This window comes from Heteronotia binoei, chromosome 21 (genome assembly GCF_032191835.1).
Source record: "Heteronotia binoei isolate CCM8104 ecotype False Entrance Well chromosome 21, APGP_CSIRO_Hbin_v1, whole genome shotgun sequence".
NCBI lineage: Eukaryota > Metazoa > Chordata > Lepidosauria > Squamata > Gekkonidae > Heteronotia > Heteronotia binoei.
In genome coordinates, this window is record NC_083243.1 from 140,767,539 (window position 1) to 140,789,448 (window position 21,910).

The 21,910-nt window shown below is 42.5% G+C and overlaps 1 protein-coding gene across 4 annotated transcripts in view; it reads right to left on the reverse strand.

Moving 5' to 3' along the window:
• Positions 1–21,910, reverse strand: part of MICAL2 (microtubule associated monooxygenase, calponin and LIM domain containing 2) — a 290,110-nt gene that overhangs the window by 112,874 nt on the left and 155,326 nt on the right. For 3 of the 4 annotated variants that reach the window (XM_060261096.1, XM_060261098.1, XM_060261097.1), the window contains exons 15-17: positions 10,284–10,352; positions 8,917–9,066; positions 313–411 (exon numbers count right to left, since the gene is read on the reverse strand). In XM_060261096.1, coding sequence (XP_060117079.1) covers positions 313–411; positions 8,917–9,066; positions 10,284–10,352 — 318 coding nt within the window. The remainder of the gene's footprint in view (positions 1–312; positions 412–8,916; positions 9,067–10,283; positions 10,353–21,910) is intronic. The other variant, XM_060261099.1, reaches the window with a different exon arrangement.

Here is a 21,910-nt window from a genome sequence, read left to right on the forward strand (position 1 = left end):
GATTTATTGGAGGTTCGGGGTTTGTAAAAACCCTGAACCATGAACTTTGATTTTTCCCGGTTTGTGCCCATGCCTAGTGTCCAGTCAAGCAACCAGATAACAAGAGCAATAAGAGAAGTACAACAGAGATCAAATCAGCCACATGCCAGCACAATAACTTCAGTGTATGAACCACACCTAAGGTCATTTAATCATCATTCTAACATCTACTGGAATAAGGAGTTTATCAGGTTTATCAGACATCATGCTTCAAGGCAATCATGATCACAATGCACTTTGTCTGCTACCGTGTATTCTCTTATGAATTCATACCTGCCTTTTTGGTGAAGATGGAAGGCTACAGGTTGGATCCCCAGGTTTAGCAAAGTGAGGATTTACAGGAGGATCAGAAGCTGGTTTATCTACTAACACCTTAAACAAAAAAATAGTTTAAGGAGCCCAAAGAAGAAGGCGGAATATTTAATGAAGAGCAGGAACAGGATTGAAAATATTATTTGTCAGAAAAAAAGGAGGAAATATTTTCAAAAGGCAATTATGGGTTTTTGCCAGAGCTTTTACATGACTGATCTGGAGTTGATAGAACAATTTCATTTTGTACATTTTTTATTTTATAAATGCAAATATTTTGAATACATACAATGCTATATATTAAACAACAATTTAACGTTCAACATTCCTAATGCTACTATTATTATCATCTTACTTTAAAGTCTGCTTTTCTCACTGGGACTCAAAGCAGATATGTAGGATTTTTTTTTTAAAAAAACCCAAACCTTCCAGTAAATAGATTGCAAGATATACCAGTCAATCAGTAAGAGAATTCCAAGACATAACAAAATTTGAATCTGTCAGCAAAGTTTCCTAGTAAAGCACAATAATACAGTTGGGCTACGATTGCGGGTGTGTGAGTGTGTGTAGAATCCAACAATAATGCGAGCAAACAAGACTATCAGTGTAGGAAAACTTTATCCTTAATAAAAGTCACTTGGTGACCTTCTCAGTTGCATTGCAATTTATCTCCCTCTCCCCCTATTAGAATATACTCCAGATCAAATCCATTTTACACATTTTATGAAACTCTAGAAATGTGGGGCTTCCTAATGTAGGAGCCACTACAGAGAATGCATGTGAAGGGTCGGTCGCTGATTTTACCTATTTGCAGGATGGCACCTTCAGACTGCCTTGCTCAGATGAGCAAAGCTGTCACAGCAGAAGACAGCAGGAGAGGCAGTGCTGCAGGTATGCGGGCCCAGTGCCTTAAGGGCTTTGTAGGTGACAGAGTCAAGGTAGGGGACCAATTTCTGAGCTAAGTGGTGCTAACTGTCACCAGAATGAACGGCAGTACATAAAAACATAGTACTATTCCAAATCCAGCTGTCTGGATTTTTGTTAATAAATTTGAAATATTTAAGAGCCAGGTTTTGAGTAGAGGGGGCTTGCTGAGTTCTCACTAGTCTGGTTATGTGCAGCAAGCATGAATCATCACCATACAACCAGGGAGAGTTTTTGTTACTTACATAATATATGTGTATATTCTTACATAATATTTTATTTTATTTTATTTTTATTTTATTTTATTAGATTTAGATCCCACCCTCCCCTTAACGAGCTCATGCATATACATGCATAAGTGGGCTACTAAATATTTTTACAAGCTAGAAAGCTCTGCAGACTTTATTTACAGGGTAAATTTAAATCCACTGGAAATAACTAGATAACAAACTTTACAATATAGCTCAGGCTTTACATAGCAGTGTCTCTTAAAGTTAACAAGGACATAAATAGATCCAGAATGCTGAACGGGCTACAAAAGATTCTGGGCCAAATCAGATGCTGAGGCTTCGACACTGATCCTGCTTCCTTAGGGACCTGTAATGTTTAAAAGCAGCTTACCATGCAAGATTGGGTTGACTGCATGCCAAGAATGCATGTAGCTTATACATTACAGGCCCTTTATAGCAGTAGAGTTATATAAGAACACTAATTGCCGTTTACACGTACTGACTACATTCAGGACATTTCCATTGCTTGAAACCACTCTTAATTTATTTTACATTCAATGCAAAATCTCCAAACAGAGATCTTCTGGCACAACTAAAGATACATTTTAAGGCTGATCTGATGGTGTCTTTTCTCTCAAGTCATCACAGGCCAGTTTGGAGAACAGATACAGTAACTGTGCCACAGCTGTTAAAAGCTTTACCTGCTTGTACATGAGTTTTCTCAAGTCACAACCAGAGACACATTGTCATGATACTTAAAGATCTCTTGTCGGGTGCACGTACACAGCAACACACACACACTTTGAAAAGCAGTATAAGAAACTGTCCTAAGATCTTTCAACAAAGCCATAATTTGACACTAAACAAACCTAATACCAACGGCTCCCAAGAAAACAATTACAGATGCTGTTGCTGTGATAAACTAATTTGTCTGTAGTTATTTTAGATTTTAACTATATCAAAGTATAACAAAAAATTTAAACCCCAGTGTTCTTATTAGTAGTTTTAATTTTTTTCAAGAAGGTAATGTTTCCTAAGCAATATCGCTCCTACACAGAGATGTGATAGTGGCCAATACGCAGACATGTCAATGAGCATACACTGATAAACTGGCCTTGAGCACTGGAAGAGTTTGTAAGGAGACAATGCAGAGGGCGCATTGTGGCACATCAGACAGTTTTCTATGGCCCAGCAGAGTCCTAAGGGTTTTTTCCCCTTTAAATAGCAGCACCTATGCTGCACTGCTACCTCCTTTCAGTATTCACTTGATACCCAAAGCCACCTCACTATGAATTGCAGGGACCTTGCTAAATGAACCCTCAAAAGGTCAACACCACTCCACATTGTAGAATGTAGATGTACAATTTTCTGGATTGTGCCCATAGAGGGACACAACAATTATTTGATATTCACAAAAAGTATTTGGCATTTACAATAAGAGTTGTTCAGCAGTGGAATCAGCTACCTAGAGAGGTGGTGAGCTCCCCCTCACTGGCAGTCTTTAAGCAGTGGCTGGACAAACACTTGTCAGGGATGCTCTAGGTTGATCCTGCAGTGAACAGGGGGTTGGACTAACTCTGTGATTCTCTGATTCTATATAGATAAAAATGTTATATAAATGTACATTACAAGTTGTTTTGCAGTTAACTGCACTAAAAATAAAACTATAATTATAAAAACCACAAACACGATTCTGCAGGATTCTGCCTTTGAAAAATCCATGTAAGACCTAATTCTGTTGTATCTGACACATGTATTTAATGTGCAAGATTAAACCTTAAATCATTTATGAGGTGACAGCCTCACCCGTGGCTGCTTTAGTGGCTAGGGGGCTTGGGAGTGAGATAGGGGAGGTGGGAGCCTACTTTAGCTTCTGTAACAGTGGCTTGTGGGGGCAGCCTGGTCATTTGGGATGGGTGGGGCCTCAACATGGACCTGAAGGCCCAAGTTTTCACTTTGGTCTGCTCCCGGGAGCCTTAAGGGGCTGCTGCTGGAGAGTGGGCCTCTCAGCTTGGGCTGACTGAGTGTTTTTACATTCCGTTTGATCCAGAGTTTTAGAGTCTTCAAATCGCCTGCCACCGTTCTGCTTTAATTATTTTCCTTTTACATTTGTGGATTTGCTGCACTCATTTTGCATAGCCAAACTTCTATAATTCCTGCTGAAAGTGTTTCAATTTGGGGGGGGGGGTGTCTCTGAGGGCAGACCGAATACCCTCTCTCTCTCTCTCTCGGCTTGGCTTCGCGAACGAAGATTTAAGAAGGGTGCAATAGTCCACGTTTGCTGCAGGCTCGCTGGTGGCTGACAAGACCAATGCGGGACAGGCAGGTCCGGCCACAGTGGCTGCAGGGAAAAGTCTGATTTGGGGTTGGTGCTGTAGCAGTGCGATTCTTCCTCAATCTCCTTTTGTCCTCAAGACCAGCTATGCGTGCGTTCTCAAAGGAAGAGACAGCCTGGTGGATGGTGTGCCTCCATGCTTTGCGATCTGAGGCTAGGTCAGACCACTGGTGATGGTTGATGTGACAGGTGCTAAGGGATTTCTTCAAGGAGTCCTTGTACCTCTTCTTTGGTGCCCCTCTATTTCGATGGCCGGTGGAGAGTTCGCCATACAGGGCAATCTTGGGAAGGCGGTGGTTTTCCATCCTAGAAATATGCCCTGCCCAGCGCAGCTGCGTCTTCAACAGCAGTGCCTCGATGCTGGTAACCTCTGCCCGCTTGAGGACTTCAGTGTTGGTCACAAAGTCACTCCAGTGGATGTTGAGGATGGTGCGAAGGCAGCGCTGATGAAAGCGCTCAAGGAGTCGCAGGTGATGACGGTATAAAACCCACGATTCGGAGCCATAGATGAGGGTTGTCATCACAACCGCTTTATAAACATTGATCTTTGTGCCTTTTTTCAGATGCTTGTTGCTCCACACTCTTTTGTACAGTCGGCCAAATGCACGGTTTGCCTTTGCCAGCCTGTTGTCAATCTCCTTGTCGATCTTGGCATCTGAGGAGATGATGCACCCCAGGTAGCTGAACTGCTGGACTGTCTTCAGAACTGATTCACCCACAGTGATGCAGGGAGGGTGATAATCTTCCTGGGGTGCAGGCTGGTGGAGAACTTCTGTCTTCTTCAGACTAACTTCTAGGCCGAATAGCTTGGCAGCCTCTGCAAAGCAGGACGTCATATGCTGCAGAGCTGATACCGAGTGGGAGACGAGTGCAGCATCATCAGCAAACAGTAGCTCTCGGATGAGTTTTTCCATTGTCTTGGAGTGTGCCTTTAGTCGCCTCAGGTTGAACAGGCTGCCATCGGTGCGATAGCGGATGTAGACACCATCGTCCTCATCTAGATCTACTGCGGCTCTTTGAAGCATCATGCTAAAGAAGATCGTAAAGAGAGTTGGCGCAAGAACGCAGCCTTGCTTTACACCTGTGCCTATTGGGAAGGGCTCCGAGAGGTCGTTGCAGTGTCTGACTTGGCCTCGCTGGTCTTCGTGTAGCTGGATGATCATGCTGAGGAACCTTGGGGGACATCCTAAACGTTCCAAGATTTGCCACAGGCCTTTCCTGCTAACTGTATCGAAAGCTTTGGTAAGGTCGACAAAAGTCACATACAGACCCTTGTTCTGTTCCCTGCATTTCTCTTGGAGCTGCCTGAGAACAAATACCATGTCGGTGGTGCTCCTGTTAGCTCTGAAGCCGCACTGGCTCTCTGGGAGGAGTTCTTCTGCAATGGTGGGCACCAGTCTGTTCAGGAGTATTCTGGCAAGGATTTTGCCTGCGATGGAGAGCAGGGTTATCCCCCGGTAGTTGGAGCAGTCTGACTTTTCCCCTTTGTTCTTGTATAGGGTGATGATGATTGCATCGCGAAAGTCCTGTGGTAATTTGCCTTGTTCCCAGCAGGTGACAAGTACTTTGTGAAGTGAGCTATGTAGTACTGTGCCCCCATGCTTCCAGATCTCTGGTGGAATTCCATCAACTCCTGCTGCCTTGCCACTTTTCAGTTGCTTGATGGCTTTAACAGTCTCTTCTAGGGTGGGGATCTCATCCAACTCTGTTTTCACCGGTTGAAGTGGGGTGAGGTGGATTGCTGAATCTTGAACTACGCGGTTGGCACTGAAGAGAACCTGAAAATACTCCGACCACCGGTTCAGTATGGATGCCTTGTCTGTGAGGAGCACTTGGCCGTCTGCACTATGCAAGGGACTCTGAGCCTGATATGATGGACCATATACTGCCTTCAGGGCTTCGTAGAACCCTCTTAAATCACCAGTGTCTGCACACAGCTGGGTTCTCTCTGCGAGCTTGGTCCACCACTCGTTCTGAATGTCTCGAAGCTTGCGCTGGAGGTTGCTACATGCAGCGCGAAAGGTTGCTTTTTTCCCGGGACAGGAGGGCTGAGCAAGATGTGCTTGGTAGGCAGATCTCTTTTTTGCCAGTAATTCTTGGATCTCTTGATTGTTCTCATCAAACCAGTCCTTGTTCTTCCTTGTGGAGAACCCGAGGACTTCTTCAGAGATCTGCAGGACGGTAGTTTTTAGGTGTTCCCAGAGTGCTTCTGGAGAAGGGTCTGTGGGGCAACTGAGGTCCTCAATTCTTGACTGGAGTTTTGCCTGGAAGGCAGCTTTAACTTCGGCTGACTGAAGGCTGCCAACCTGAAACTTCCTCCGAGGGATACCTCCTCTCCTGGGTGTGGGTTTAAAGTGAAGACGGAGATTGCAGCGTACAAGACGATGATCCGTATGACATTCTGCGCTGGGCATTACTCGGGTGTGTAAGACATCTCGAAGGTCTCTCTGGCGCACCAGAATGTAGTCGATAAGGTCCAATGCTTGGACCGTGGGTGCATCCAGGTTGTCTTCAGACTGTTCTTCTGCTGGAAGATAGTGTTGGTGATGGTGAGCTGGTGCTCCATGCAGAATTCTAGCAGGAGGCGCCCGTTGTCATTGCAGTTGCCAATGCCGTGTTTGCCAAGTACTCCTTTCCAGGCTTCCGAGTCTTTACCTACTCTGGCATTGAAGTCGCCAAGGATGATCACCTTGTCCTCTGTAGGGGTCTTCCGTACGAGGTTGCGTAGATCAGCATAGAAGTTGTTCTTTTCTGCAGGATCTGCTTGAAGGGTTGGGGCATACACACTGAAGAGTGTTGCATGCTGCTTGTTTTGAAGTGGGAGGCGCATGGACATGATGCGATCTGAGTGACCTGTTGGAAGGTTTTTGAGTTTGGAGGCAATGGAATTCCTGACCATGAAGCCAACGCCAGAAAGGCGGCTCTCAGCCTTTGACTTACCCGACCAGTAGAGGGTATAGCCAGCACCGTGTTCTTGAAGACTACCTTCCTCAGGGAAACGGACCTCACTGAGAGCTGCTATGTCGATATTCAACCTGAGAAGTTCGTGGGCAACTAGAGCAGAGCGTCGTTCAGGGCGACCACTGCCTACTGTGTCAAGCATGGTTCTGATGTTCCAACACGCAAGCTTTAGTCTTTGCACACTTTGTGAGGCAGGTGCATGCCTTTTCTTTGTTGTTATTTTTCGACCGCAAGTAAGGATGCCCGTTGACCGCGGCTAGCCAACTGGGGTGGGGGAGACGAGCTTTGTTTAGGCCACCTTTTCTAGGCCCCTCTCCGTGTGGAGCAAGCAGTGCTGTCCCTAGATAAGGCTGCTTGGTCGTTCAGGGTGCTGCCGAAAGATGCTTTCGTCTCCGGGTTAGCATCAGGCGACCAATATCCTGAACCGCCTACATGCAGGATCGGGACTGCGGCTTCCAGTGGCACCTTCCACCTGCCGTTTCGCCCCTTGCCTATCGCTGCAGGACTTGATGCGTTGTGGGTTGTGTGTGTGGATATGCCCTTCAGGCCTGCGCAGAGGGATTTTTTAGGTGAAGCGCAGTGTGCGCGGTACTGGCTCCACCCTTTCACCTGGGGGTCATCTGCCATGGCCCAGTAAGCCGGGACGCCGGCAGTGAGTCCTCCAGGTGGTAGGTGTTACATTAACGAGCTCTATCTGCCCGGGTTTGATGTTAGAGTTTTCCTTCTCTTAGGCTGACGAAGTTGGTGGGCCCAGCCTGCCCATCCGGTTATACCGCCGGACAATTCGGTCGCACCATGACGTAGCAAACTCTGTGAAAACGGGGGGGACCAGCGAGAAGGTGTTGCTACGGATGCAGTAATGCAGGAGAGGCCATTGCAGTGACCATCTGCCAGGCATAGCCAGACAGTGACCACGCGGCATTCACTACACCGGGAGAGGAGAGGCTATGTATTGCGCATGCACTTTCCCTGGGGGGGTAGGATTCCCAGAGGGAGCCCACCCCCCAGTGCTTAGTTAAATGTATACGATTGCTTGGAAATGGTGTCAACACTGCAAAAACAACACAAATTTAAATAAGGGTATTTTTACACTGGCAGTTTGCAACTCTCTATCACCACATTGGAAACTCACGTTTTACATTACCTAATGTTCTCACAACTGTTTTGCATCATTGCTGCCCGAAGCATCGACATTTGTTTCAGTGAGATGAGTTTCCAAGCTGCTGCAGCAATTTTTTTCTCCACATTAGTTTTGATCTGGTCTTTTCTCTACAGGTGTTTCAAACTTGTATTGTAGAAGTTTCCATGCGTTTTAAAAGACTCCTCCAAAAGCCACCACAAGGTGCAGTAATTTGCATGAGAACTGACAGCGGTGATAGAGAGTCACAAACTGTCAGTGTAAAAACACCCTTTAGGTGAGTGTGGACAAAAAAATTGTTATATCACAAGTGCACTGCAATTTAAATGCCATGAAAAGCTAATTGTGAGGAGCCATGAGATCATGTAGCACAACTTTTATTGACTCATAATGAATTGAATTTACCACCGTAGGCAATATGCTAGCTACAATTAGGCTACTAAACCATGACAGATACAAAGTCAGGCAAACAGCAACTTATCAAGCATTGAAGATTTTACAGCAACATAGAAGAGAGTATAAGGATCTTACATTTGAAGCATTTTAAGTTGGAATATGTTTCACTCTGGAGGAGATACTCAAGTCTGCACCTTGCAGATTCAAGCATCTTGCCTACAGTGAAATATTGCATAAGAAGTATAACAGAACACATAAACTGTTTGTACTTCCTCTCACCTGCATGTTGTAATGGCCATAGCATTCTGGTCCCAATCTAGCAATTTTCTATGCACACAGTAACTCCCACAGAATGCACTTCCCACAAGAGCCATGCTGCTGTGTATGACTCAATATACATTGCTGTGCATATGCATTTGGAGCCATGTAGATATAGTATATGCAGGTCATCCAAAGAAACTCAATGAAACAGTTTTCAGTGGAAACATTTCAGGCACTGGGTTCCCAGATACCCTGATTTACGTGACAATCCAAAGAAAAATTTTATATATATATATATATATATATATATATATTTTACTCACCTGCCTCCGTAGTGATATACTGGGAGCATTTTCCTCAAACTTGGCTAAGAGCTGAGTTGCCATGGACTTCACTTTGTTTTGATTAACTATTTCTTTCACATCCCTCAGCTGGTTCCCAGGATTTGTTCCCCGGTTCAAAAAATTTGAAGACTTTAACTAACCAGGAAAAAAGTGACAAGGTGTTTATATTCTAAGCCACAGGAAGGGCTTGAGACAATTTATCAGGGCATCATGACTGGTAAATCAATGCCAGTTATTTTGATGGTTTAAAGCCAAAGAACAGCCATGCATCATGAAGACTGTCCACTGCTTCCAAGAATCATCTTTTACTTCCACCTTTTACTTGCTTTAGTTATTGTTCAACATGTACCTGAGTCACTCTTAGAGGCAGAAAGCCATTGAATCTATTGCAGTAAAACTAAATTAAAAACATAAATTAACATTTTATGTCTTTGAAATTGAATGACCCGTGCTTTCAAAATTAAACACAAATGCATGTGGGGCCACAAGTGTTTTCAGGAAAGAATAATAAAAAAGGGATAGAAAACAATGACCTATTTCCCACTCGCTTTATGCCGGTCTCACGTTCCTCTTCTCAGCTTTTTCGTGCAGTAGACTGAAACCTCTAAAAACCAGTTTCTGTTTGCCGCGCAAAAAAGCCGATCCTAGCTGCAGCCCCAGGGCAGATAGTGTGAAATTGGAAGGAAGTTCCGCAAGGCCTGTAAGACTGCTCTCTTCCGGCAGGCCTTCAACCTATTGTAATAACCACCATCCTGGAACAGTGAGGAACATCTAATGGGATAGCACCAAGCTGTATATTGTTTAATTAATGGGTTTTTAACTTTTCTATTTAAATGGCTCTATTGTTTTTATGACGATGATCATAGCATGCTATGATTCGAATGTAAGCCTCCCTGAGCCCGCCTCGGAAGGAAGGGCGGGGTATAAATCGAATTAAACACTAAACCAACATTAAACACATTTTATAAATTTATTGCTCTCCATTCAGCAAGAGTAAGAAGGAACGTGTCTTGGGCAAACAGAAGTCAATTGGCTATGAATGGCCAAAAAATAAGAACAGTGAACAATCTAGAGGAGTCGCTAGAAATGAGTGCTGCTTCAGTTTTATGAAAAGTAGTTTTAAACAAAAAGAAAAAGTTATGCCACAAAACATTCTTTTTCAATTAAATATAAATTAAATTGACTGTTACACATGGGAGACTATATGTACAAAAGCACAGAAATGTTTGCACAGTTGATTGTTTTAGAGCCTGAATGTGGACTCTTTCCTAATTATCCCTCCCTCCTTTATGCTGGGGGGTGGGCGGGTGGGAAAGAAACCCCACAATAATACATTCAATACCAACCTCTTCAAAATTTATGAGGCTTTTACGTCTTTTTTTATTCATTTCATTTTCTTCTGCATTTCTTTCAGCCTAGAAACAATGAAATCAAGGAAATACATATTTCAGCCACAACTGCATATAAATATATATCCAGTGTTTTTGTATGCCAGTTATAAAATTAATTTTGTTAACATGTATAATATTTGAAAAGAAAGTACTGAGTTAATTATTCCACCTAATGAGGCATGTATAGGATATATAAGGCAAACAGAGCACAAGCTGAGTTGTACATGGTTAAAGACATGTAGAATGATTAAAAGACCCAGTTCAGCCAGAAAATTTGTACTCAAGAATATCTCTGAAACCAGGTGATTCAGGTACCCACTACTGGTACAAAATGTTCTTTAGATGGTACATCACACCCAAAGAAATTGCAAAAGCGAACAAGAGCTACAATGCCAGATGTTGGGAATGCAAGAGTACAGATTCAACCTATCATATTGTGGTGGTCCTGTAACACAGCCAAAAAAATTGGATAAAGATCCACAAAGAAATACAAAAGATACTGAAAGTCAGCTTCACAATGAATTAAAAGAAATATGCTATTAAAGACACGTGGAATGATTACAAGGCCCAGTTCAGCCAGAAAATTTGTACACAAGCTCAAGAATATCTCAGAAACCTGAGATTCAGGTACCCACTATTGGATATATATTCATTCTACTGTGATGCCTGAGACTGCTTACTGATTAAAAGAAAGCAAGGCAGTTGCCGTCAACCCAGGATAATCGCTCTATATTCTAATGAATTTAAGACTGAATGATAGATCCTATTTTGAAGACAGGAGGAAAGGAAGCTAATTGAAATCAACTGTCCAAGGCCACTCTGAAGATTCAATACTCAGCAAGGATAATAATGAAATCATCAATACCTTCAAAATAATTAATACTTCAGGGAACCTTGGCTCTTCAGCTTTCTAAAGTCCTGGCATCTGAAAAAATGTTGCCTTAGATCCTTGATTTCGTAAAGTACCAAGGCATACAATTCTTTAACCACAAATTAATTCAAGTGCAGTCATTTAATTCTGAAGACTACACTGCTGAATAATTTAGGGCCAACATAAACCAACAGGTTCAATTTAATGAACAGGAAATATGAGAAATTATCTGATCTATCAGTGATTTCAACATTAAAGCAGTCTTTAATAACTCATTGCTGGCTTTGTTTCAGTTTACCATAACTGAAAGGCATACTTTAAAGAAAGATATCTTATATTCTAATAGTGAAGTCAGCCTGTCAGGATATCTTTGGATACTTAAATCCAGTGACTGCAGTTATGAATGGGTAAGACAGATCCAGATCTTTTTAGAAACCTGAAAAGTGTCCTAGGTTTGCAGAAAAATCTGAAATCAAAACAAAAACAAAAAACCATCAGCCAGCTTTAAAAAGCCAAAAATCATGATAGGAGCACCTGCAGCTTAAAAAAACAAGTTCCATTAGTGGCTGTTGCTAGGCAACCGCAATATTCCAAGCTTGGTTCTATCAGTAAAAGGCAGGGGAAGGAGGCAGAGCCCTTTCCAGGCCTATTTTGGCCTTTGATGGAGGGATCCTTGGGGCCAGGCCTGACAAAGGTTGCCAGCTCCAGGTTGAGAAATTCCTAGAGATTTTGTAGTGGAGTCTGAAGAGGGGAGGGTTTGTATTCCACCCTCCCTGCAGGTGGAATGCCACAGAGTCCACCTTCTAAAACAGCCATTTTCTCCAGGGAGACAGATATCTGATGTCTGGAGTGTAGTTGTAATTCTGGGGGATCTTCAAATCCCACCTGGAGATTGGCAGCCCTAGATCTTGCAGCACCATCTAGGTGACTTGATGCCAACTGACCTATTTGACTCCACTGGGCCTGGCAGCTTGTTTCTGTTCAACAGCAGCAATCCTATGAAAGCCAGTGTGGTTCAGCAGTTAGAGCTTCAGAGTAGGGTCTGTAAGACCCATTCAGACCCACATTTTGCTGTGGAAGCTCACTGGGTGATTTTAGTCCAGTCATATACTTTCAGTCTAAGCTACCTCCCATGGTTGTTGTGCAGATTAAAAAGGAGAAAGTCCCCACTGGGGAAAAAGACTGTAGTTTCCCCAGGTAGAGGTTGTGTTGGCTGGGGGTGGAGACAGAAAGCTGAAGTCAAAGGAGCAGATAAAGGTAGATTGGCTTTTGAGTGGGAAGGACATAGGGTCACCAACTCCAGGTTGCGAAAATCCTGAACATTTGAGGAGAGGAACCTGGGGGAGGGTGGGGGTTAAGAAGAGAAGGGACATCAGACCAGTATAATGTGATAACCTCCACCCTCCAGACCAGCCATTTCCTCCACAAGAACTCCCATTGCCAACCTCCAGATGAGGACTGGAGATTACCCAGAATTACAACTGCTCCCCAGGTGACAGAGATCAGTTCCCCTGGAGAAAATGGCTGCTTTGGAGGGCGGAGTCTATGGCATTATAACCCTGCTGAGGCTTTTTCCCTCGTCAAGCTTGTCCTAAATCTCCAGGAATTGCCCAGCATGGAGCTGGCAATGGGAGTTCTTGTGGAAGAAATGGCTGGTTTGGAGGGTGGAGGCTACCACATTATACTGGTCTGATGTCCCTTCTCTTCTCAACCCTCACCATCCCCCAGGTTCCTCTCCTCAAAGGAAATTAATCTCTGTAGCTGTGAGATCCATTGTGATTCCTGGAGAGCTGCCACTGCTGCTGTGAGAGGAGGGGGAGGAAGCCTAGCAACAGTGGCTATTGCTAGGCTACAACAGATTCCAGGCTTGTTTCTGTTCATAAAAGGGGAGCAGATTTCCAGGACTATTTTGCCATTTGAAGAAGAACTCATCAGGGTCAGGCCTGGCTAGGGTTACCACTCCAGGTTGGGAAATCACTAGAGACTTCATGGTAGAGTCTGAGGGCTAGGAGCAGAGAGGCCTCAACAGGATATAATGCCACAGACTCCACTCTCTAAAACAGCCATTATCTTCAGGGGGAACAGATCTGTGTTGTCTGGAGTTCAGTTGTAATTCTGAGGAATCTCTGGTTTCCACCTGGAAGCTGGCAACCCTAGCCTGGAAGCATCCTCTGGCTAACTTGAAAGAAACCACTGGACTTCTATGAGTCAACTAGGCCTGGCTGCTTGCTACTATTCAACAGTAGCCACCCTATGAAAGGCAGTGTGGTGTAGTGGATTCAGAGTAGCGACTCAGACTCAAATTCCCATCTTGCTATGGAACCTCACTGAGTGATTTTGGGCCAGTCACATATTTTTAGACTGACCTACTTCATGCTATGAGGATAAAAAGGAATAAAGGAGAATAATGTAAGTTGCCTTGGTCTCTACTGTGGAGAAAAGCCAGGTATAAATGAAATAAATTAATATAGTTGAAGACAAGGAGCAGATAAAAGGTAGGTTGGTGAATGGCTGAGATGGAGAGACTGAGGCAGGAAAAGGGCAGAGGATGCAGAGTTACCAGGAGGCAGAAAAAGAAGAAATAGTGTGGGGAGGGGGATACAGGGGAAAGTGAAATGCAACTCCACAAGTCATTGAGGTTTCCCTACCATGTAAGTGGGCCTGGCCCAGTGGTCAGCACCTCACAACTGGGCCACAGTTTTCCTAGGTAGAGGCTGCTGGGGTTTCCTGTTACGGCTTCAGCTCAACAAGGCGGGGGGGAATTGCAGCTCTTGCGAACTCCCCGAATTGAGCAGATTGACGAGGTCTGGGAAGCCCAGATACCTGAGGGGACCCCTGGAGGGGGAGCCCTGACATGGAAATGACATTCTCAGGGATTTTGTCGGCGGGCAAAGCCTGGTTCTTTGTCTACCCTGAAGCCTCACTGAGACAATTGCCATTTTGTATGGCACTAGCTGTGTCTACCGGTAACAAAATACTTTCTTCTAATCGTCTTTCTACTTCAACTAACGAACTATACCTTGCAAGTAAGTTCACTTTGGAATGTAACTTATCAACTAAAGTCCTATTATAAAACCAAATTTGACTGTTCAAAAGGAGGGGGAGGAGGCTAAAAGACACCCCCCCCACAAGAGAGGCTTCTAAAATTAAAAGAACAAGCTTATAACAAGGTTCGATCCCCGGCATCTCCAAAAAAGGGTCCAGGCAAATAGGTGTGGAAAACCTCAGCTTGAGACCCTGGAGAGCTGCTGCCAGTCTGAGAAGACAATACTGACTTTGATGGACCAAGGGTCTGATTCAGTATAAGGCAGCTTCATATGTTCATATGTTCATATGTTCAACAATTGTCTTTATTTCAAGTAAAAGGAATTGGACTGAGTATATAGTTGTGGATAGATCTGGTTTAAAATTAAATGACAATTGGACTACCAACATACTATACAAAGCTTGATCAAAGGTGGAATGTGACTGGATTTCTGGATTTTCAACCTGGCACTCCGAACTTATTCTGATTTCTACTATCATACTGATTATAACAGCAGGGAAGAGATGATTAATTCAAAAGATGTTATGGCTGCTATACTCTCCATTAGGCAAGGACTTGGTATTTTAGCAGAATTGGTAAAGGAACAGATGGGAAAATTCTTGGAGAAATGTCTAGAAATGGAAAATATACAAGAACAGAGATATCAAGAGGCACAAAATCTGCCTGAGAAGCGGGCAAAAGTGAAACGACAACTGCCTGAGATTGCCTTGCCTGATTTTAAAATGAATGCAGTTTATGCACTTATGCAGGAGAAACAAAACCTACAGTTCACTGAGACAAAGAAGGGGGGAATAACATCGATTCGGCTCCAAAGCTCTTTGTAAAAATGCTCAGCAGGGAAAGAGAAAAATCAGTCGACTCAATTAAAATCTACAGCCTCAGAGCAAGTCCAACAACAAGGATTATGACTTGGAAGGCTTTTAGGAAGAAGAGAATATAAACTCTTACCATACAGTGGCTTGACATGAGCATAATATTATGGATCTGACATAACATCTTGGAATGGATATTCTGATTTTCAAACTAGGGGATCTACATTTTTATTCAAACTATAAGAAGAGATAAGACTATTCTCTAACAGGCACAATATTATGGGACTTAATTCTGAATCCCCCCTTTTTTGAGGGATTCTTCAAACCTAAAGCAGGATTATTTGGTTTTCTATTTTTCAAATTGAACAGGCAGCTTGTTTTGGTTTGGTGTGATTTTCTGCAAAGCTCAAAATAGTAATGAAGTTTAACAATCTGTTGCTAAAAAAAGGAGTTTTAATGACTCTAACAACTTGTAAAACTTTTTAAAATTTAAATGTATGCTAATGTAAGGCTAAAATTAATCTGTTTAATTAGAATTTGGACTATTGTAGCTAGAATTACATACACACATATATATAAGGAAAGTGTGTACATACCTTTAATATTTTTGCTTTTTCTTGAATGGTTGGTGAGGAGGTGCCCTTTGTTTATTCCCATTCATGGAGATGTCTGCCAATGAATTAATCCACTAAGAGCTTTTTTCTTTGCTTTTCAGAGAAGTAAATGAGTACAATTTGATGGGAGTGAGATGAATCTCCCCTACAGATCAAGGTTCCCCTTTCTGTTTAGTGTGAAGTTTTGGGAGCAATTGGGAACGGCTAGCACCTTCTAAGATGAGGGCTGCTGCAAAAACAGCATTCCATGGGTTTGTGTTTTTTCTTCTTCTCCTCCCTTGCTTACTTTTTCTCTTTTCTTTTTGAAAACCCATCCTTTTTGTTTATTAAAGAGAGCTAACTGTTCAAATAGATGCCTAAAGTTATCAACATTTGCTAATAAGACATGAGTATCATAACTGTACCCACTAACTCAAAAGCCTTTCGTGGTTAATGAGAAGCTTGTTTTATTTTTGTTTATCCTTGAGATTCCTTTGTAAATTAGATATGTAGCTGCTGTTGCTACATATTGAAACCTCTTAGTTAATAAGCTAGTACTGAAGACCAGAATTTGAACCTTTCTTTCTCTTCTTTTTTTCTTCCTTCTGTTGTTTTATGTAGATTAAAGATACATAGATTTGGTTTTGTATGATCACAGATATGATAGATAAGAATCTGGAATCTGCCACTAAACAGTTGGTAAAACAAGAGGATTTTACAGTAATATCAAAAGATCATAAAATATTTGTAGACTTTAAAGGTAATATCTATGTATTAATTTTGAGTACTTGCAGGTATAATGAATTATATTTTTTCTTTTGTTTTTCTTGATGTAGTAATAACTGTAATATATTCTTTTATTTTCTGCATCCTATCCCTGATCCTTCCCCCAATTCCCTAATTTTCCCTGTTAAATTTAATAAAACTTGTTATCTAGGAAAGTGAGGTGCAACTCCACAAGTCATTGAGGTTTCCCTACCATGTAAATGGGCCTGGCCCAGTGGCCAGCATCTCAACTGGGTCACAGTTTTCCTAGACAGAGGCTGCTGGGGGGAAGGGGTTAAGATAGAAGGGCAGATAAAGGTAGATGGGCTGCTGGGTGAGGAGACAGTGTTGCCAACTCCAGTTTTCAAAATCCCTAGATACTTAGGGGGTGGAGCCTGGGATGGAAGGGGTTGAAGAAAGGGAGGGACCTCAGAAGGGTATAATACCACAGACTCCACGATCAAAGCATCAATTTAATTCAGAGGAACTATGGTTGCCAACCTCCAGGTGGGACCTAAAGATCATCCAGAATTATAATAGCTCTCCAGATGACAGAGATCAGTTCCCCTGGACAAAATGGCTGCTTTGGAGGGTGGACTCTATGGCATCACACCCTGCTGAGGTTGCTTCCCTCCCTATAACTTGCCCTCCCAAGGCTCCACCTTTGGAAGCAAACACCAGGAGCTGGAGCTGAACCTGGAACTGGCAAACCTATGGAGGAACTGATGTCTGTAGTTGGGAGATCTGGAAAACTCCAGCGCCCACCTAGAGGCCGGAAACCTGACAAGGAGATAATGAAGCAAGGAAAGGAGAGAGGCTATGAAGACTTTCAGGAAAGGAAAAGAGGAAATAGCGGGAAGGGAAAAATGAGATGCCTCCCACAAGTCCTTCTGGGTTCCCACTTGTTAATTATAATACTTCTCCATCCCCCCCCCCAAAGATATAAACTTGTGTGTTTCTTCCATTTAATTGTCAAGATCAATCACAGTCTGCAGGCTCTGCAATTTGCAGAAACCAAGAGCAAAGAAACTGGCTTCCTTTTAATATTCACTGCTTGTATAACTCATCATGGAGGGAACAGGAATTACCCAACCCTGACTTCTGGGCCGATCTCAAAAGGAACAGATGACAATCATGTTAAATGTTAAGTCTTCCAAGCACCAGCTCTCAAAAACATAACATCACATCCTGTAAAAGCATTACTCTGCCTAGCGAGACTAAACACTGGTGGCACAATATGTTCTGCTGGCATTTGGACATTTCCTGCTCATAGGACTACAGAATGCAATAATCCAAAATCTTATACAATGCTAAGCTTTGGCAAATAGATGTTTTTCCCCTCTCAGAATACAACATACAAAGACATCAGCCACAATATTTTGAGTATGAAATATATTTTCATTACTTTATAAAATATGCTCTAAGTCCACTAAATTTGCAGTGCAGGAAGCCTGAGTTCCTGATGCATATTACTAAGAGAAACATTCCAAATTGTTAGCAACAAGTTGTGCTGGACTATATAAAACAATCCGAAGCAGAAACATTTCCCTCATATTTTCAATTACTAGCTTCACAGTATGAATAACAGCCACGGTACACATGACCTTGATGATGCATGGACCCCTAGATATGTATTTCCATCACACAAGAGACCTGATTTGGATTGGAGGACCCAGCACTGGAAAGGGGGTTAACTTCCCCACAGTGTGCCTTTTTCTTGTTTTGTGCAATACGTTCTCTGGAGAGACAGATGTTTAATGACAAAGGCACCCCCCTCTCACACACCTGAAATACACACTCAGTGATATGGTTAACATCTTCAGCATCATATGCTGTTTGGGCCTGTAAGGAATAGCTGTTATTGGTCCTATAGGTTTCATGGGTTGCATCAAATGTATTCAGGTTGTAAGTTTTTACGGGTTTGGTCCCAGCCTGTTTTGAGAGAAGAGGATGCTCCTGGTTCATTTTATCACCTGGTGCCCACTTGGGCAGACAGAAGGCTGGTTATAGTAATTGTGAAAATGGTAGAAGGAGGATAAAATTAACTCCTCTCCCACAGCATCAGATCGCCCATCAGGCTTTCAGAGTTCCATACAACAGCTTTTACTGAATACTTAAATTGGGCAGGCTTTTGCTTATTTTAAGTACTTGACAAATGTCTAGTTCTGTCTGGTGCTTGAGCTAATAAATACTACACTTCACTAGCAGTAAGAACCCATTACATTACTACTAGTATTAGCATTTGGCTTATCCAATCCAGGATGAGAAATCCTGGGATGCCTGTTGGGATTTGGTGTACAGATGGAGGTGAACCACTCAGTGGCCCACTGTGACCATTTTACTCAGCACTAAGCAGACAAAATCTCTCACATCTATACAGACTTGGGTTCTACAGGACCAGGCTTGTCCCACTGTCTGGGATATTTTTCAGTTTATTCAGCCTGAAGACACTGGAGGTTGGAGACCTACCACCATTTTGTATATTCCTTGCCCTTTCTGGTTACTTAAATCTGCCAGGGCGAGTGACTGGGGGATGGCTGGCTGACTAGGTCTGAGAGGAAGTTAATGCCTCTTTGAGATACGGGGCTTATTGCCCCAGCTTTGAAACATTGAACCGAGGTCTAGAGGCAGATTTGAAGTGGATGTGGGCTACATATTGAATCTTAATCCCAGAAGTGCTACTGGTAAGTGGAAGGTCTGACCCAGGATTTAAGACATTAAGGGGCTGTTCAGATACACAGTATGATCAGTTGTTGCTGCTGTTTCATATCAGATTAAAAGTGGCTGATCAGACAGTAACATCTGCCTCCCAGTATTAACTCGTAGCAGCCCCCCCAAATCCTTCTCGGAACCGGAGTATTTTGTTACCTACTCCTTTGCTGTGTTTTTTGAGTTCTCCGGTTTCATATAATAGTTTTCCCATCTGGATAGTTCTCAACCAACTTCCGGATGTCCCAGAGCAAAAGGAGCCTCAGACATCCAGTTTACGGTTGCCTTTTTTTTTTTACTACTTAGCGATATGTACATAACTGCATAACCACATATTGTTTTAACCTATGCGCATGCGCATAATGCACATAAAAGTGGAGAAAAAAAGAACTGTATGTTGCCGTCGTGTGGACAGCAGAAGATAGTTTCACCGTGGAGTGATTCGAATTGCAGTATGGCAGTCTGATCGATAATATCCGGAACAAAGATATTTGGAACAGAACCAGGTCAATTTTACACGGACTCAACACGCTGTGTGAACAGGGCCTTATCATTCTTGGTAGGATTGCACTCTCCTTGAACATCTTGTCGGTAGTTTGGGGAAGCTCTCAGATCCTGGCCTAATGCTAGATTATCAAGTAGCAACTGTGGCCAGGACTGCCTTTTATAGGGTTCAACTAGTTAGCAAGCTGCAGCCTTTTTTAGCAGACAAGATCTGGCCACTGTAGTGCATACCTTGGTTACATTTAGATTGGACTACTGCAACACACTCTATGAGGGGCTGCCATAGAAAAATGTTTAGAAAATTCAACTGCTGCAAAATGCTGCAGCCAGGATGTTGGCTGGAGAGGGTCATAGGGACCATATCACTTGTCTTGGCACATCTATGCTGGCTCCAGATTTGTTTGGAGTTGTTCAGAAGGTGTGGACCTTCAAAGTCCTACATGGCCTGGGATCAGCATATCCAAAGAATGATCTATTTCCTTACAAATTTACCCAACTGCAACTGTAATTTTTGGAGGCTCTGCTTTGAGTGCCCTTACATATGAACATATGAAGCTGCCTTATACTTAATCAGACCTTTGGTCCATCAAAGTCAGTATTGTCTTCTCAGACTGGCAGTGGCTCTCCAGGGTCTCAAGCTGAGGTTTTTCCGTGGACCCTTTTTTTGGAGATGCCAGGGATTGAACCTGCGACCTTCTGCTTCCCAAGCAGATGCTCTACCACTGAGCCACCGTCCCTCCCCTTACCTCCCTTACCTTCTGAGATTTGGCAGGTGGCAACCTGGGAAAGGGCCTTCTTGGTCATGGCACCAAAACTGTAAAACTCTCTTCCAAAAGAGACCTGTCTGTTCCCTTTTGTTTGTGTCTTCTACAAGCAGATGAAGACTTTTGTAATCTGGCATTCCTACAGTGACCCCTCCTTCCTTTCTTACATTTTAATTGCTGTTTTATATGTTTGTATGCATGTTGTAGCTCTGTTTTTAATTATTTTAATGATGCATTTTGTTTGGTTTTAATTTTATATATATATATACATATACATATAATGTGCACTTTTCATCTGTTAGCCACCTTAGTAGCCCTGATGAGGTTAGAATGGCAGGGTATAAATTTTGTAAATAAAATAAAACTGAGGGTCAAATGAAAGAAGAAGCAAGTTAAATACTCTATTTTAATTCAAGCGTGGCACTGCAATACAAAGTATTCTGGCTTATGAAGTACTCAGCATTGTAACAATAGGTTCAGGACCTAATAAGAGCATCTGAGAGCTGATATTCATACCAAGAATAAACAGTACATAACACATGAAACTCTAATTTGCCAGAAGATTACTTTAGGTAGGGTTAAAGGGTATTGGGGTTTTTTGGTCAGTTTGATTTTTGATAGTCTGACTTCTGTTGAATATGTGTGCTAGCTCTGTTTTGTTTGCACAGCTCAGTGAATAAATGTTTCCTAAAAAGGGCATCAGATTACTGGTTGGTAGCTAAGCATTCATATGATTTGAAGACGTTATTTATAGAATGGGCAACATAGGAATGTGTAGTGATCTTATACTTTGTATTAGGAGGGGTTTGCTCAAACTTTTACTACAGTCATATGTTTAAAGACATGATTGATGTTTAAAGATGGTCACACATATTTTTCATCTTTGCTGCTTGATTGTGACCTATTTAACATATACTTGTTATACCATAGTTTTTATTTTATGATTCAGTGAATCTGGAACTACCTTCTGCAATATTATACAGTAAGTAATAAAATCTAAACATTGATTAAAACTAACTAAAATATAAAATCAAATAATAGATCCTTTCCTCAACAAATGAAAACAAAGTTACAGATCCCTGCCGAATTACAGATCCCAGCAGTAGGGGCCACAGCTGCTGATAAAGAAATATATATGTAAATTGTAAATAGGGTCAGAAGCTAAAACTCTATTTTCTTTTGCACCATTAATACTAAATTCACCAAAATATGTGCTGAAAGATGGTCTAGCCTCCATTAATGTGTGCAGTTTTTTAAACAATCTTTTACCAATCTCCATATCACTTGGTAATTAATTGTGTATATTAATTATACATGCATGTAAAATGGAGCTGTTCTGTCAGGCCTTTGGTTGAGGCAGTGGGCAATTAACCATATGGACTCCCTGTTCAAATCGCCCCATTTTTTGCCCACAGGAGCATTAATACTGAGAAAATCAGACTCCATTTGATCCATATTTATTCCAGTTGTGGGGTGGTATAAGGATAACAACTGACTTCCGGGCTCCGTCATCTTGCC